Source organism: Hermetia illucens, chromosome 6, assembly GCF_905115235.1.
Source record: "Hermetia illucens chromosome 6, iHerIll2.2.curated.20191125, whole genome shotgun sequence".
Taxonomy (NCBI): Eukaryota; Metazoa; Arthropoda; class Insecta; order Diptera; family Stratiomyidae; genus Hermetia; species Hermetia illucens.
In genome coordinates this window covers 21,302,790-21,320,891 of record NC_051854.1, presented here as the reverse complement: position 1 = coordinate 21,320,891, position 18,102 = coordinate 21,302,790, and the positions used below count along the sequence as shown (strand labels likewise).

Genomic DNA, 18,102 nt, shown 5'->3' with positions numbered 1-18,102 from the left:
GCCATTTCGGCTGATCACTAGCAAATATTTCTGGCCCTCAATGAATGAGGATGTTAATTCATGGGCCGGATAGTGCATTGCATGCCAGAAGTGTGAATTACAAACACGTATAAAAAAAGGTAGGCCCATTCTCTCGGTCTACCAAGCATTTTCACATGCTTTGCTGTTCCAGCCGAAGTCATTACTAATCAGGGAATGCAGTTCGCGTTTACCCTGTTCTCTGAGTTAGGCAAACTCCTAGGCTTCAAACGCCATCGGACGACTGCTTACCACTCGCAATGCAATGGGACACTGAACGCCATTCTAATGACACACGATGACTCTTCGTCGTCGTCCTAAGCCCTACCTTTCGTTCTACTTGGCCTACGTGCAGCCCATCGTCAAGAGTTTGCCACTAGCTCCGCCGACCTGGTATACGGGGAGAGTTTGAGACTTCCTAGCGATCCTGTGTTCCATACCTGGTCGACCTTTCCTTTGAGTTTTGCCCTTGCTCCGAGACGCAGTGGCCTAACTAAAATCATCGCCGCCACTCCGTCATTCCTTCATGGATGCCTGCACACACGTTTTGTTTTGCGTGGATGTTACCTGGAAGCTCCTGCAACCACCATATGGGGGCTCATATGAAGTATTAAACAGAGGAGAGCACTTCTTTAGGCTTGACGTCGACAGCAGGCCCAAAAACGTCTGTGCGTCCGGGCTAAATCCTTTTGTCCACGGGGCTACAGTCTCGGGGAAGAAAGGTTCATAGCGTGTGAGATTCGATCAGCAATATTAGCTGGGGTGGTATAGTGTGGAAACGCTGTAGTGTGGAGCCGCTTAGCAGAGATTCACCAGAACTTCACACCAAAGTAGCGCAGCACAACTCACCCCGACTGAACAACCCGAAACTCACCTGCCGTCTATCTGTCGGTAGTAGAATGACAGCCACGGGGCCGGCGTAGGAACCGGACTAGAAAGTCTGCAGTCAGCCGTCGATCAGGAGAGAACTACTAATAATTAAAAAAATGACTAATAGGAATAATTAATTTGTAATTATACGGCAGTTCACCTACTGGTTGCACCGTATTTCGACGCAGGGAAAAAATTATTCTAAGAGTTCTTCTGATCCTCCAAGAGTTCTTTTAATGGCCCTGGTTTATTATAAGCACTCGACAACTTTGCTGGTATAACATGGGACTACCAATTTCAGGTTCTTGTGTTCATGCCCCACATTGGGCGACATTTATAAGCGCTCGAATGTGTTCATGGGTCGGAGAGCTTGTCGAGCAGTCTCCAAGGTGGTAAAGTGGCTAAAAGTCACTTCCTTCCCAGGGTCGACTTGTTCCGGTTTCCTATTGAGTAGTTTGTCTGGAGGTACCGAACTCGGGTGTCATTGCTTTTGCCGTTTTTAGGCCTGCGGGCTTATCACAGATGGTATCTCGGTTCACTAATCTCATAAGTTTAAGAACCATTCCCTTGTGATTTTGATAGGTAACGATATAGGACCCGTGACTCCTTTTTTCTTGATTTTTTGTTTTTATCTTCTCCGATCGATATTTCGAATAATTTTAATTTTCTTATCGCATCCGTATCTGTCTTCATTACCGTCTGCTGTTTTGATAGGCGACACTTATGAGCTTATATAATCTGGGATTTGCAACGCTTAAACTAAATTGATAAATTAGTCGCCTGACTAGGGAAACATTTATTTCAAATAAAAAACGTCTGCAGCTATTCTCAAAAAAATTCATTTGTAATTAAATTAGTTTCATTAATTTTTTTTCCAATCTTATCATAAATTCTGCGCTGAGAATTTTCGAACCAAAATTCGATGTTTTGTCTTGATTTCAGCATCACAAAGACCTTGAGACATTTTTTTTGCAAAATCTTCGTTAGAATTTCACTCCAGACGCCTTTGCCGTGTTTACCTAATTCTTTCGGAATTTATATAGTTATTACCAAGAAGCATGTAATCCATGTGTACATACTCCATGAAAGGATTTCTGTCTGAGGAATTTTTGATAGTTTTTAGACGTTCAGTCGCTGGAGTAGCCTTGGGGATGCAGACGTTTTAAGTCCGTGTGATTAAGATGTCTTGTTGGGTTGGGAAACTTTTGGAGCTACTTATTGTTCCCAAGGCTGCCCGCTCCTGAGAAAATCCACAAACATACTCATATGGAAAAATCTACATAAATTTGTCATTAGAGTTTAGGAAAAACACATTTAGAGGATTTTATCGGATTACTCGGATGCCTACATGCCAATTTGCCAAAAAGCTTTTTCGGCCCTATCGACTAATCGGTCACTTAAGGCTTCATTGCTGGCACGCGAACATGGTCCCTACACTCATTTCCGTCTCCAATAGTCAAATGAATATTCATGAAAATATTTTTCTGGAAGAACTGGTTTGGTATCTCCAAACTAAGCGAATTAAGATGTGCATTGAGCAAGTAAACAAAGCGAAAGCCCCCTTGATTTGGTACTCAAACACTTGAAATTTATGGAGGTATCGCTGTGCCATTCAAACAGCACGTGTAAGTCATAAAATAAATATTTTGCTCCGTTTTCCATACCAGAAATGCGAATGCCAACAGACATTTTAGTGTACATTTGCAATCCCGGCAGTAAACAAGAATAAAGGCTCCCTCCCGAAGGGTGGAAAGTCGCTGAAGGTGTTGAATTGGGGGGACGATGACTGTTGGTGACATGGCTCGCAAGTGAGGAGAAAGCCAAGTCGCGGATTATGAATTGTTGTCGGCCACCGACAGAAGTCTTGCGATATCCATAATTTATATCTGCAGATTGCAAATGTTCTCATATTTTTAGGACTAGATTGGTATCCCCTAGACACAACACGGAATTGCTCATATGGCAGATAAGTGGGGGCATATGTGTAGAGCTAAGTTTGTAGTTTAATTTGGGTAATGCGCTCGTGCATGAAATATGGCGTGTGTCGAATTCTTTGATGGCAGAGTATGCCATGTTTTCTTGGTGATTTGTAAATCTAATTACATTAAACGTTTAGGACGAATGTCATTATAACATTTTCGCTTGTACACATCTGAGGAGGATAAATGTTCTGTTGAGAAAATTTTATTTGCTAGGAATAAACAGATTCGAGGAAATATACCTGTATAACATTGGATTTCCAAGAAGAGGATCAATCATCATACGTTAGCTCTATATGGGCACGTTGAGTTTATTCAGAAGGCTACTTCACTCAATCATTTCCTTGCTATGTTGCCGTTTACTTAATTTTACATTCAATTTTAAATCAAAATTAACTTTGGTAACATTTATAGTATGTTGCCGACTTGTTGCCAACTTGCATGTTATAAATTTAAATTCGCTGTCGCGGGACTGTTTCTTTGAATGATCAACATATAAATCGGAAACAGTTCGGCAACACGAACGCTAATAAATGACCTTGTGCGGAGATGAGATAAGCTTTCATGAAAGAGGACTGCCATTGGGCTGTCGAGATTGCTCTGGTAGTCATAAAGTGTTCAGCTGATATGATTCAAAAATCATTCTTTTCATTTAAATCTCCCAACAACTTTTTTCATCTCGCCGACTGTCTGCGTCTGTTGCTTGGCCTCCCATTCCTTCTACCTCAGGCCATTTCATCTACAAGAATTCTTTGTCACACTATTCAAAGTTGCAACCAGGTGTATAATATTCCTCTTTAATTTTCTCTTGTTTTTTTCTTCTAGGCATTGTGGAAGTCTTGTCTGCATCCACGAGCAATAAGCGTCACCGAAAAAATTACATCATTTTATGTCCTTCGTCGCATCGAGGAAAACCGCTCTTTTGACAGGCTGAATGCTTACGCAAGGAACATGCTCCGGGGGATTTCGGAAATCAACGAAAGGGGTGAGTCTTTTTTTGACTTCTTTTTTCGACTTTCTTATTAACACAAACCTATCACTGTGGAATAGAGACAGTACCAACCTTGCACTTTCTCAGCTTGAGGAATTGAAATTGTTGGAAGAAGGTCCTTGATATCGTCCTACTAACTGACTGACTGAATCTCTGATTTCTAACTCTGAAAATCCCACCGTGGATTTTCAGGGGAATCGCAGAATGTCTGATCCGAGATTCAAGACCTTTTTAAAGGCCTCACGTAGACTAAATGGAGGCCAGGTAGTGGTTTGGTCAGGTTAGCAAAAACAAACTGGACGATAACAGCTGCGCGATAGACGAACTGAAGTCAAGGTTTGGGGTTCTAGAGAAGGCATTGGAAATCGCCTTTAGAGTCCCAGGCGCTGCAAAATACACTAAAAAGACATTACCACAGTGATAGAATGAAGACCTCTCCAATCTCAGCAAGCTGATGAGTGAGGTCCTCAACATGTGCTACTAGCATAAATACTGGCAGTCATACAAGGACTGCCTGAAGAGGTGTAAGTCGGTTATCTAGGCCGCAGGGAAGCGATCCTGGCTGGATATTTCACAGAGATCGCTCTTCACGGTGCATAGTGAGCAGCCATTACATCAAAAGAAAGAGTACCAAAACCATAGGCTTCAACCAGAGCCGGAGAGCCGTCTTACATAATGGATAGTATTCATGCTAAGAACTAAGCTAATGCAAAGTACTACTTGACCGGGGATGTAAGTAGAAGCTTGCACCAGGATGACAGGTTGGGTGGCATGTATCCCGACAGCTTGGTGATTTTGGTGCCGGCATACATTCGACCAGAATGGAACTGATGCTATTCGCCACCAATTCCAATTCGAACTCTACCTCCCGCGACTAAATTTGAATTCAAGACTAAGAACTGAGGGTTAAGAAGACATGTATAGCCTGCTATGCCTTCAAGAAGGTTTTCATAAGGAAATAAGGTTCCTCGGCGGGGATAGTTCTTTGGATGTATATAGCCATGATCCGCCCCATTCTAACCTACGTAAAGACCAAATTTAATATAGGTGCTATTGGGGCTCTGCCGTTCTGCCCAATGAATATTTTTAATGTACTCCTTTTACGTCGTGTTATGGACGGCATACTCAAAGTCACTCTCCTTTGGGTCCTTGTTCCTAAGAACATAGAAGATACAAGGAAGCTGACGGACTGGCCGGCGATGCTATGCTTTTCTCAGTTCCATGGTGGGTGTAGTCCGCGACCTGCTGGCAATTGTGAAGAGAATCGACTCATATTACTTAACAGTTGCTGATTCCAGATGACGACGTGTTACCACTTGCACAAAGTCAAAGAGGATCTGACGCCCTTAACAGAAAACCCGGTCACAAATAAGTATAAGATTACTCTGGTTTCCGCGGGGTATTGGCCTATAGGGAACTATGCTACCAGGTTGAAGATACAGAGAGGAGCCAGAAACCCTCATGCAATTCCTTTACTATTACCCAGCTTAACAAGGGTCAGGCTGCGGACACTAAGCAAACAATTTTTTAGGAACTTCAAAGTAAACTCTAGTTATAGGGTAAGGGAGCTAATATTCTCTCTGTACGCTACGGGCTGCCTCTGAAGATTGGAATCAGCTAGGTTTTACTGTGGTTGTCGTTCCTACAGAAATCCAAGGCTTGGAAGTTCGTGATATTAACGGCGCGCTATAGCACTAATTAGACTTCCCGAGCGGTTTATGCTTATACCCATCTACCATATCCTACCCTACCCGTATTTTACGGAAGCCTTCTAATTTCAATTTTTGAAAAGCTTATTCCGATGCTTTCCTGCTCCTACACCTTCAAAATGTTGCTATTGGACATATTTACAGGCATCATTCCGTGCGAATTTCAATACAGGTCGGCTGCCTTAGAATCTGTATGTATCCCAATTGTGAGCCTTTGCGTGCATTGGCCTATGTGCAAATCTGCATGCTATGCTCACAGGCTAGCGTAGCCAGCGGTGAAGTTGTCGCTCCTCCTCATTGTGTGACCTATCCGCTATCTGACAACAAAAGTGACGAATGGCAACTCCAAAATAGGCACTACCTCCACTTCTGTGGAGTATGTTTATCGATTCGCTACTATGCGAACTGCAAAATTTACCAATACGCGCCTGAGCTTATGTGGATCACGTGGCTTCCAGTAAATCCAAATAAAACCTAATGAGGAAGTTGAACCCACCTTTTAATGAGGTCTGGCGCGTCAATCACGCCTACGAAATGCACATCAGCTCCCCGCAAGCCTTCCCCCGACCCCTAAATTTCGTATTGATTGACAACTTCCACTACAGTTTTTATCTCGAGAATTTTCAGAAGTGATACCAATCCGGGCATTGGTTCCCTCCGGACGTTCGCGTTTGATGGCCTCTTCTCTTGTCTGTGAGGCAGGCGAAATCTCGGATTTTCTGAGAGCATGTGGGCTCTAGGCTAGAAATCAGACTTTTCTCTCCCAGTAGTCTCTTGACTGCTTCACGGAACGTACCTTTATTTGTTGTTTTTGGACTTAATTCGAAGGGGACTCCACCACCCTTCGTTTTCCGAATGGAAGACATTTCTACTCCACTGTTTTCAGAAACGGATGTCGCTGACGACCTCTTTCGTCTCCCCACCTTTTTTCTGTAGGAGCGTTGCCGACTGCATGTGTTTACAACTGCCGCGATAATTCTTTCCCCTTGGACTTTTGCGCTTTCGGTCAGCTTATATTCGAAGTTTTCTCCGTGTCTCTTTCCAGAATGGCAGCACTGCCTGGTACTGATATCTCGCCGGGTAACCCTTGCTGCCTCCTTCGCTGTATGCTGCGCCAAATGGCACATTTTCGTACTGCGCACAAACGCTGGCTTGTCCTCCTCCATTCCAGTTTCCTCAGTTTTATAATTTTTCGTCTTCATGCATCGGCCGCAATGGTCAGAAATGACTGTAGCCTTGGGGGCAAAGCCCATAACCCAGTAGCCTGAGGCCTGACCTATGCTTGGCTGACCACGGAAATCACGGGCTGAGCATGGCTTGCTCGGGGTAACGCGGTCTATAAATACCGGTTTAATACACACTTCCCAACCAGAGGCAACACAACGAAAGTGAATTTAGTGCTATTATTGCGTCATCTGGCATCAAGTTCCGTACAATCGTGGGCAGAAACGACGATTCCTGGAAATACCAATTGACCGACGCCTTTGATGCTCTATCCAGTGATGCAGACAGGAAGAGTGCGATTACCCGTCAGACTGAGAACCTTGTTTTGGTGTTTAACTTCAGTCTGTCTCGATTTGTATTACCTTTACGAAGTCCCTTTTGGACTGCGTTAAATTTCTAATAGAAAGCCTCTTTTTCCTGTCATAACACTAAAATATTGAAATATTCTCATAGTCAATATCCTGTCCAACGCCGGTTCCACAGTAATGAATCCCCCTTGCGAACGCTGTAACAATTAATCGAACACCGGATTCACGTTTACTTTGGCCAGGCTTTGCGGGGTATAATAACGCTATGCCTCAAAAAGGAGGAGAGTGCTCACCATCATCTAACCAGGCTGATCCCTTCCAAGGGAAAACAGTTGTGTGACGTGTTAGCCCGAGACACTAGACTTGACATTATCTCATCTGAATAGCCCAGTTATTGATCAGTAGATCGGCGGGAAATTCTGGACCTGATTGATCTTTTTGCTACTAAAAATGTGACGTGGGAGCTGATAGCGAGCGAGCCGTGCTATGAACTGTTTTCAGACTACTCCGTCGTGATTACAATATTTGCGAGCATACTTCTTATAACAAGGGATACAAGTAGGAAAGGTTAGGATGACCGCTAAACGTCAGCAAGTGCCACTCAATGTGCTACTCGCTCACTCCTCCAATCCTCACTCACTCCCTTTTTCTACTCTCTTGACGGATATTCCTGATCATATCAGAACTCCACTGAAGACTTTTTTTGGGTTAGAGTAGGTGAATGCATTTACGCACAGATTGTTGGACCCCGCAACGGTACGTCGTCGGACTACCAACTAAACACCTCCCCATCGTCAGAGAGCTAGCCTGGAATCGTTTGTCGCATTACTTCAGGCTAGTCTCCGAATTCTCCCGCCTTGTGGAGCCTTCAAATAAGGGAATTCCGCCTGTTCGACAGTGCGTTCAGTAACAAGCGCCGCGACATCATCTCCATAACCGACCAGGCGCGACTCTTCTGGCATGTCGTGTTTGAATAGACTGTCATAGGTAACGTTCCAGAGGTTCAGCCCTTCCATCCTCCTCTAACCCTCTAGCGTTTTATAGAGCAGCGAGCAATTCCTTAGATAGTCCATCAATATCTGTAAGAGATAGTTCGGCACGAGGAAAGTATTGTCTAGTGTGCCTAGAATGTCTTTCCATTTTACGGAATTAAAGGCGTTTCTGACGTCAAGCGTTATAGGGAGCACCATTCGTCGAGTTCGGCGGATATGTGCCTCCGCTTGTCGAACGGCATCTACGCATAACACCATCAACTATGGATCTCCCTCATCTATAACTGAACTGCCGGGGAGATGAGTCTCCGGCATCTCGTATCGCTTGAGCGAGTTTACCTCTGATGAGCTTTCGAGCACTTTTCTAGCAGTGTGAATCATACCAAGTGGGCGATATGAAGACGGCAACTCAGGGTCGCTTTTCCATTTGCTGATCAGCAGAAGCCCCGCCACTTTTCGACGAGCAGAGAAAATGCCCTCTTTCAGGCAAGCGTTGAATGCGCCGAGCAGTATGTCTAGCCGATGTTGGAAAACAGTTTTTATACCCCTGCTGGAATGCCATCGGGTCCTGGTGCCTTCTTGCTTTTCATAGAAAGGATTGCCTGTTAACTTTTTTATCATCATCCGGTAGAGGGTACGCAGGGAATGCGCATGTACAATGCGGTCCATATGCTCGACCTTAAGTGAACAGGGTTTCCGCAGAGCTCCGATTTTTCGGGTTACCAGTTTGTAACCGAGTCCCCACTCACCTCGTCGACCAGATCCTGCCAGTAGCGAGCTGTTTATTGCCCTGCATTGGGGTGGATCCGATGTTTAGAACTTCCAGCCCTGTTCCTCTGGAGTTTGAGTGAGGCATATCCCATTCAAGTGCCCTTGCTTTCAATGCACCCTCAACCAGGGGCCGTCCATTCGTGCCTAAGATATCGTCCTCCAAAGCATCAAGCCTGCGTCGAAAGTCCGACATCGTTTCATTCGGCGTTAGATATCCACTGGAAAACGTTATGCCTGAACACTGAATCCCGACAAGGCGGTCCCCTCGGGGATAAAATCCATAAGGAGGGTGCCGTCCCGAACCCATATGGCAGCGGAACCTGATATGTGCCATGAAACTGGGTCCTTGCTTCGGTACTGCTCACTGATGAGTACTAAATCAACGTTTGTCTCTGGAACGATCTGCGCTAGCAATATTGATTTGTAGGATGCGAATCATGTTGACCTTGCCAGTTCTGATGGTGTTCGCTTTATGGCTTGACTGATCGCATTTACGGCATGTTGCCCTTCTGTCAGGTCCCCGATAGGTTACAGACACGTATTGCTCGGCAGCTTCCAGCGCAGCGAGTTTTTAGCCTCGGGAGTCTGTAGAGGTGATACTAATCCGGATATTAGTTACCTCCGGACATTTGCGTTTGATGGCCGCTTCTATCTCGTTGTTTTCTGCGAGGCAGTCAAGGTCTCGAATTCACAGAGAACACGTGGGCTCCAGGCAGGAAACCAAAGCTTTCTCTCCCAGAGGCCCCTTGACTGCTTCACAGAACGTAATTTTATTTGTTGTCCACGGCCCCAGTTCGACTAGGACTCCACCACCCTTCGTTTTATGAATGTAAGACACTTCTGCTTCATTATCTTCGGGTTTGATTTTTTAACGGATTTCACTGAGGACTTCCACAAAAATCTTGCCTTCCGTCGGCTTAATAAGCAGAGCTCGCGGTCTAGTCCTCATTCGGTTTCTCACCTTCGTGTCAACCTTAATTTTAAGCACAGCTTTTTCTGATGATGCGGCATGTTATTGTGCCTTGGCCGTCTTTTTTTGAGCCGCCGTCTTTTTTTTAGCCCTGGAGAGTACCTGAATGAAGTCCCCTTCAGATGCCCCTTCATCCTTTCGTTTTTTCCCCAATTTGCTTTGCAATGGACTATCTGCAATCCGTTTGGAACGCGCGATGTTCTCATCAGGAGGCGTTTGTTTCTGCTTCTCGCGGATTTTCTCTTACTCTTTATGCCCGCCTATTATATGAAATTCTGTCCAGGAGCTCCTCCAGCTGGAGAAACGTCGCAGATTGCATGCGCTTCACAACTGTCGCGCATTTCTTAATAAGCCTTTCCTCTTAAGTTTGCGCCAGAGGAGTTGACAGCCTTCCCACTCGGGTTATATTCGAAACCATTTGGTTAGTTTCGGCACTTTCCACTGTGCCACTTTCCGCAACTATAGCACTGCGTCTACTGTCTGGGATCCCGTCTCCGTTGCAGGTGCCGCATCACCTTGCCGGTCCTCCTCTCTGTCTGCACATTCCGATGTCTCGTCGGGTATTTTAGTCCTTCGCTGGTCGCTGGGGCGAGCGACGCATTTTCGTTTTGTATTTAAACGCAGCCAGTTCACTCTCGATTTCCACTATCTCCTCATTTGTTTTGATTTTATTCGTCATTTAAGTTTTTTATCAGCGCATCGCGTGCAAGGGAGCGGGCCGCGATAGTCAGGAACGGGTATACACTCGGAGACAAAGCCCCTACCCCAGTTCCCTGAGGCTTGACCTACGATTAGCTGATCCCGGAATTCACAGACGGATCAGCGCTCGGGGCAATGCTGTCTATTAATACCGGTTCAATTCACACCAAGGTCCTAAAGGAGCTGGCTCCTGATACACGCCCCAACCACCTTGGCAGAGCTAGGCTCTCATCACTCCATCGACGTCGTCAAGGAGTTGTCGACAGTGTGTCCCGGTGTGTTCGCTTTTTACCGAGAAACCTTCTCGAGGCTTCTATCTAGGATGCAAATATTATCCCAGCTCTCCCAGGTCAGAACTACTTGTTCGGTTACGTCGGAGACGCCACTCCCCGTAATGTAATCGACTCGTAAAGGATCGTTGATGACTCCTGAGGGAGACCTTGGAATTATTTTCAACAATATGCCCCACTTCGATACTCTCTGCCCCGAAGTCACCAATGGGGCTGCCAAATTGTCAGTCTTTATACTTCTACTTCCCGGCTCTCTTCAATTTCCTTGTTAAAAATATTATCGAGTAATGCTCCGTGATCTGGTCATCTTTCTGTGTAATTGTCTCTCCCTAGAAATGGTGGAAAAGGTACGAAAAACAACTACCCCTCCCGACTCTGCACTCTTTATTTCCGCTTCCTACAAAACAGAGAACCTATTTCAACCTATTTAATGTACATTTCTTAAATTTTCGTCGTTAAATCAGTTGATCGCAATTTCCAAACTCCCAAATCAACGGAATCCAGCACCTTCTGCCCACTTTCTCATGTCTTTTGGGCTCATCTACGTTCTTCGACTTCTGTTTGACTTATAATAAGTCCTTAGACTTTTAAAAACATTCATAATTCCCAGGTATTGTCCATAATCTTCAAAATATATTAAGGATAGACTGAAAATGTCTAGTTGAGTCGGTGTGGGATTGACATTAAAGGCCCACAGTAATTCGCAATTGTTGAGCTTGTTTAGGAAGGACGATCCATTTTTTATATTATTCGCTCCTCATTTTCGGTTTTGGTTTATCTTTTGTTCTCTTCAATCCAATATCTACTCACTTCAAGCTTTAGCTCGAATATGTGGGCTTTCAGCAGCGCTTATACAAAAAATAGAATCTCAAAGACCCAAATATTCACTTTGTGAACGAATAACAAGATTTATCCAAACATCGCTCAGGAATCATTTAATAACCCATGAAAAATCAATAACCCTCATACGTACATCTACGTATTCGGATTAATTTTCTTCTGCGATTAGAAATGTAGCATTGCAATTATATGCTGAGAAGGAAAAAATCAAGAAAGACGCTATTATAAGAAGCCATTCAACTCCTCCAGACAATCATGATAGCCCCAAATCAGAATGTTCGACAGACTCTTGTGGCACTAATTCCCGGATCTTTTCCAGAAAATACTCCACAGAATTTGTTTTTCTGTTGATTTCTGAAAATAGATTCGCACACAGCTTACAAGACCTGTCTATTTGTGTATGATAGGCAAGCTGAAATTGAAAAACCCAATAATGTTCTTCACGTGTTCCGATTATTTCGGTAGCGTCTGATACCAGCATCTGTCTCGCTAAATAGATCCATCTCCATTGCTGTTGATCAGCCAACATGTGCCGATTACATACGTAACAATCTCAGATACATGGAGTATCTGTTTTTGGGTGGCTGGAAGCTAAACATGCAACGAAAAAAGGGGAGAGCCTCCCGTGGTGTTAAGCTATTCGCTAATCCGATGGCTAAGTGAAATTGTAATTATAACTGAAGTGATTTAGATGGGATTTCTGAATTTGGCGGAAACTGGGAGTCAGTTCATAAGTTCAACTTGTTTTTGGACCGCCAACAGTGAATTATTTTCAAAAATGGTTTTTGCTTTTTAAAATGGGCAGGTGGTATCAATATGGAACACTCTGCGATAAACCAATTTAAATAGGGAGCCCTCGGTGACACCCATGGCTCTGGCTGTAGGCTATGATGACCATAGAGACGTAAGAACTAATCAACGGAAATAAGGAAGAATAGGCTCGAAAATATCGCTGATCAGCTACGAGTGTGAAGGACTGGGAGGATGATTGGCGCTTATGGACCAAGGATCAAGGAAGCACAGAAGATGCTGGATACAGTCGTTAAACAACGTTAGGTTAGAAGACCAGTTATAAGCAGTAACTAAAGAAAACATTGTTGCTTGAACGATAGCAGCATATCCAAGTGGATACCAGTCAACCAAAGAGCTGAACTAGTCTAGGAAGAACTGCGCGGGCTGTTACTTTGTCGAGCATCGATCTTAAAGAAGGAGGATCCTAAGAGAAGGAGCTGTAGCTGTAAAAACGCTTTCGAGAGATAGAGCTTGCAGTTTTTAGCTAGTATGCAGCTCCTCCTCAAATAGGTCCTGAATGATTAGTTGGCTTTTTTCAATACCTCAGAGCCACTGAAGATCTTCTTCAGCCTTTGTTCCGTTCACAAGCGGGGTCGACTAGTCGTGATCGGTTTCGCCATTTGGCTCTATCGAATGCCTGATCTGGGTGCAATATTGAGGCTTTTAAATCCCCATCCAGCGTACCAAGCCACCGTTGTTTCGGTCTGCCTTTTGGTCGTTTACCATCGACTTCGATGTTCAGACCAATCTTGGGAAGTGAATTCTCGTTAGCACGAATTGCGTGACCACACCATCGAAGACTCTCTCGCAACTTTTCCACCATCGGTGCAACCCCATAACGATCGCGGATATCCTCATTCGCTCTTCTTATTGATATTCTTGCTTGTTTTAAACATCTCTATAGCTTGCTCACCTTAGGAAATGGGGTCCCGCTGTAACTTTACTCTTTCTCTCACCTTCTATATTAGCTTTATGTTCTGGGTATCCTACCCATAACCATTTTGCTCCACGAATCAGAGGTTAGTAAACACCGATCATCAACTTAAACTTCAAAATCGTCTCTACTGATCACTCGAAATGGGCTCTCGTGCGGGTGTTAGAATGGTCGCTGCGGATGAAGATGTGGTTTGTGCTTGTCAAACCTCTGAGCTCTTGAAGCAAATCTTGATTCAAACTGGCTTCCCTGATCTGAGGTGATCTGAAGTATGGCAAATTTTTAGATTTTACGTCACGAAATGCTTTAGCAACTGAGATGGCCTCCTGGTCGACAAGAAGTGCCAACTTGAGAAACGGTCTACTATGGTTAGAAGGTAGGGCCCCTTGCAATATGGCATAAATCTCTATGATGGTGATGTTAAAGTCACCATTGTTACAGAACGAGTTATTTTTGATCGCTGACCATTACTGCATTTTGAGCTCTTTGTTAGGAAACTTGGATGCTGCAAACTTTGTATGATCAATAATTGGTTTTAGCTACTCAACACGTGATTTATTACGTGCGGAACATCGGTGGTAAACTGATGTGGTCTAGATACCGATGTTGACTTGGTATTTTATAAAGATGGTATGCCTACCATGTGACGAAAGTATTTTGTTGTTAGGTACACAACAAGTAGTTTCCGGTCGTATGCTCTTTATTTGCATTTTGTTGGACTGAACTTTCTTGAGAGAAATCCATGCCTCCCAGCTATAGTTCGTGGGCTGCTCCAATTGCAAAGGGACATCCATCACACGTGGGTCTAATTTTAAATGTACAGATAGCGTCATCCGTTCCAGCGCCTCTTCGGAGGCGGTGAGTTCAGTTGGACGGTGATTTTGATTTTGCTGTGAAGAATCTGATCATTGATGATGCCCTCGCTCTTGATCAATTGCACAGCGTCTTGGGCTGCCGTAAGTCTAATGTAAGTTCGTGACATCTCTTCAATCAAGATGTCTACCGGCAACAGCCCAGCTATAATTAACGCCTCGTGATCCTATATCATTCGAGAGCCCCAAATCATTCACAGAACGCTTAATCTGTTCGCGTACAGGAGGGGCACTGAGCAAGACTGAGTTAATGACTCGAGATTGTAACACTCTGCTGACGTATTTACGTCCGCCAATATTTGACAGCATTCACGAGAGTGTAGCCTGCAACAGTAGTGCCTTTTTTCGACGTACTTTCCATGCATTTTGAATTTGAGTCTATTGTCAATTGTCACACCGTCGTCGCCTCCTTGTTGCTTATAGTCTGGCTTCCAACTCCAATTTTGAAGTATTTCAGGATTTTCCGGTTTGTTATAAAAACGGTGTCTGTTTTGTAATCTGCAAGCACTAGTTCGCAAGTTTCCAGCCAACTCTTGATCTTCTAGATCGTTTTATTCATTGTTGCCTCAGTTTCGTGAATGTACTTTGTAACTGCAACCACAGCAATATCGGTGGCGAAACCTACTACTTTCATCCCTTCTGGTAAATGCAGGCGGAACCAGCACCAACCCCTGACGGATATTAACTGAGACACGGTGCTAATCTGTGCCTTTGTCGCTCTAGTACTTTAGGTCTGTGTCTGTGAAGTAGTCAAACACTGTGCTTCTCAGGTAGCGTGGAGTATTCATTCGGATGAGGGACGTTTTGATGGCCGTCACGTCCAACGTGACCACTGTGCAGTATTCTTTTGACACTCCCTTTCAATCTCTCATCTTCTATGGTAGTGGCTGCGGTGTCTATCACCACCTCGAATTCCCATTTACCTCATCGAATAGGTCCTGCAAGCAGCAAGTTTTGTTTTTGTTTATCGCACTGTCGCATTGTCGTGTCTGCCTCCTCCTGGACGTTAAACCGTTTTTCAAACAGCGAAGCATGTGGTATCTTTCCGCAGGTCAGCAATTTCCGCCGTCCATCGATACAAAAAGATTTTTTGCAGTTGGGTGTCATCCAGCGTCCAAGCGTTTCGATGAATCGCCCGATGACCAACTTCACAACCTTCTACTCGCAAAGAGAGCCCCGGGCTGGTGTATGCCGACAAATAACGTTAAGCATTTTCAGCGTAATGTATGCCCAATTGTGGAAAAATTTTCCAGAATTGGCCACTCGTTCATCGTCGGTGTCAATGATTTCGGCGCAAACGATATGTAAGGAATGCTTTCTTTGCAGCTTGGATGTCAGAACGTTGGCATGGATGTGGTGTTTTACAAGTGCGGTTCTCGATGCAATTTCCAAGATCCCTTTCTCTCTGGAGTCGGGGTCAAGCATGCTTCGTTTGAGCGCTCTGGCACTGAAGTCACTCCTATCCAGGATCTGCCCTTTCGTGCACAAAACAGCGTCCCCCAGAACATCAAGTCTGCGTCGAAAGTCCGGCAGCGTATCATTCGGTGTTAGATAAGCACTTAAAAACATTAGCTCTAAATCGAACCGAATCCAGATAAAGCCATCTCCTTGGCTTTGGGCAAGGACCCAAAGTCAGGTGCCGTCTCGAACGCAGATGCCAATGCTACTCAAGATGCTATGAAACTAGGTCTTTACTTCGATACTGTTAGCTTTTCCCCCGCCTTGGAGACTGGGAATCGCTCCGAAGCCCCAGTGTATTCAATGCTCTTACCAGATGCGCCACGATCTCTGTAGAGGATATATTTCTCTTTCACGTTGCAAGTCTTCACTGGCCAGACCAAAGGCATGGTATTCTCCTGTCGAGTCCATGACAAGTTGTAGACATGTGCCTATAGTCTAAGCACCTATAACACTTCAAGGGGTTATCCGCATCAGTATTCTACATACTACAAAGCCAATTCTGATTGCGAAGTTTTTGGCGTCGATAATTCGCGGGTGATATCGTGTTGGTTAAAAGGCGTCCCTGCTCCCTTTTTGGCTAGTCCGTCCGCTGCCTCATTGCCTTCCAACCCAGCATGATCTGGAACCCAAAGTGTCCAGACCTTGTTGGACGAGCCGAGTGTATTGAGTCTCTCAAGGCATTCCCATACCAGTTTAGAGTTCACCTGGTTGGACCTAAGTGCCTTGATCGCTGCTTGGCTATCGGTGAGGATAGCTATGTTTTGCCCTCTATAGTTCCTTTGCAGATTAAAGGAGGCACATTTGTCTATAGCGTATATTTCCGCCTGGAATATGCTAGTGTACCTGCCCATTGGCTCAAAGTACATTTTCCTTGGACTAATGACACCGGCACCCGCACCCTATGCTCTGAGGGATCCATCAGTGTACCAAGTAATCAGTTGCTGGTTTAAGCCGTATGTCGCAGCCACGCTCTCCCAGTTTGACTTGTTACTCCAACGTGTTTCAAACTTCTTATCGAAGTGAAACCTCGTTGTCATGTTATCCCTTGGTATCAGTAATCCAGGATACCGCCTAGAAAGAATATCAATCAGCTCCCCGCCTCACTCATACTACCGGCCATCCTGAATATTGCCCTCCTTGCCTGCATCTGTATGTGCAGATGGAGAGCGGTTAATCCCAGAAGGACCTCCAGGGATGCCGTTGGGCATGCTCTCACTGCCCCACTGAAACACACACAAGCCAGTCTTTGGAGCTAATGTAATTCCCTGGCTTGTGTGCTGGGTTCGGTTCTTTCTGCCCAGATTACCGCTCCATTGGTAATCATTGGCCTTACTATTGCAGTATATATCCAAAGTAGGACCTTCGGGCTGCAACCCCATTTTTTCCCTGCTATGGATCTGCAAGTCATCAGAGCCCTCGTGGTTTTCGACATGTGTCTTCCAGAGTAATTTTTGGTCTAGCGAAATCCCCAAATATTTGACTTCTGTTTCTCGTTTTACCTCCATATCATGTAATGTTATGGCTCTCAGGTGATCAAGCTTATGCCTCCTAATTCGCAGTCCCATCTTCCTGCACCAGGCACTAGTAACCCTTAGTCCAGTTTGGATATCACATAGGGTATCTTCATATTTGCCCCTACAGATTAAAACAATGTCGTTCGCATAACCCTGGACTTGTATTCCAGGTAGGTACCCCGAGAAATGAGTTGTAAGAAGCAGGTGTACTGTCCTCCTTATTCTCGGTAAATGTCTCATCTTCCTTCCTCAAGCAGACAGAGGATATTCCCCCGCCTTTGGCTACAGCCTTGTACAGGCTGGTTGCTTCTGTGATCTGTTCGATCCCTTCACAGTGCATTTTTATACCTCTGCCAGTCCCCGGTTTGTTTTGCCCGGTTAAAGAGTTTTCGTACCTCTGTTCTCATTCTGGCTAGGTTCTTGTTCCACCATGGTACATCCCTTGATGACTTGACTGTCTTAGCCGGACAGCTGGCCTCATATGTGTCAATGACGATTGTGTTGAGGTTTTCCACCACCGTTTCTAATTCCAGTTCGCTCCTGATGTCACCGACCCCTTGAAGGTGGGTAATGTTGTTGTTCAAGCGCGTTGCGTAGGATTCCCAATCCGTTCTCCTGGGATTCCTTATTATTCTTTCTATTTCGGAGTTATCCTCAATGTCGAATCCTGTGATCAGACATAGAGGGTTCATCCGACACCATCCAATTCTTGACCATTCCGTTCATTAGAGTATTTCCTAGAGTTATAACTAGTACCTCCTGTCTGGTGCTGGTCGCAAATGTTGGAGTGTTCCCTACGTTATATATTTCTAACTTATTCCTAAGAATAAATTCAAGAAGGTAATCACCTCTATGATTGGTGTCGCTG

The 18,102-nt window shown here is 44.8% G+C and overlaps 1 protein-coding gene across 1 annotated transcript in view; it reads left to right on the top strand.

Annotated features, from left to right (window-relative positions):
- The window catches only part of LOC119659029, a 195,791-nt gene that overhangs the window by 138,806 nt on the left and 38,883 nt on the right, over positions 1-18,102 (top strand). The window contains exon 2 of the mRNA XM_038066924.1: positions 3,693-3,852. Coding sequence (XP_037922852.1) covers positions 3,693-3,852 — 160 coding nt within the window. The remainder of the gene's footprint in view (positions 1-3,692; positions 3,853-18,102) is intronic.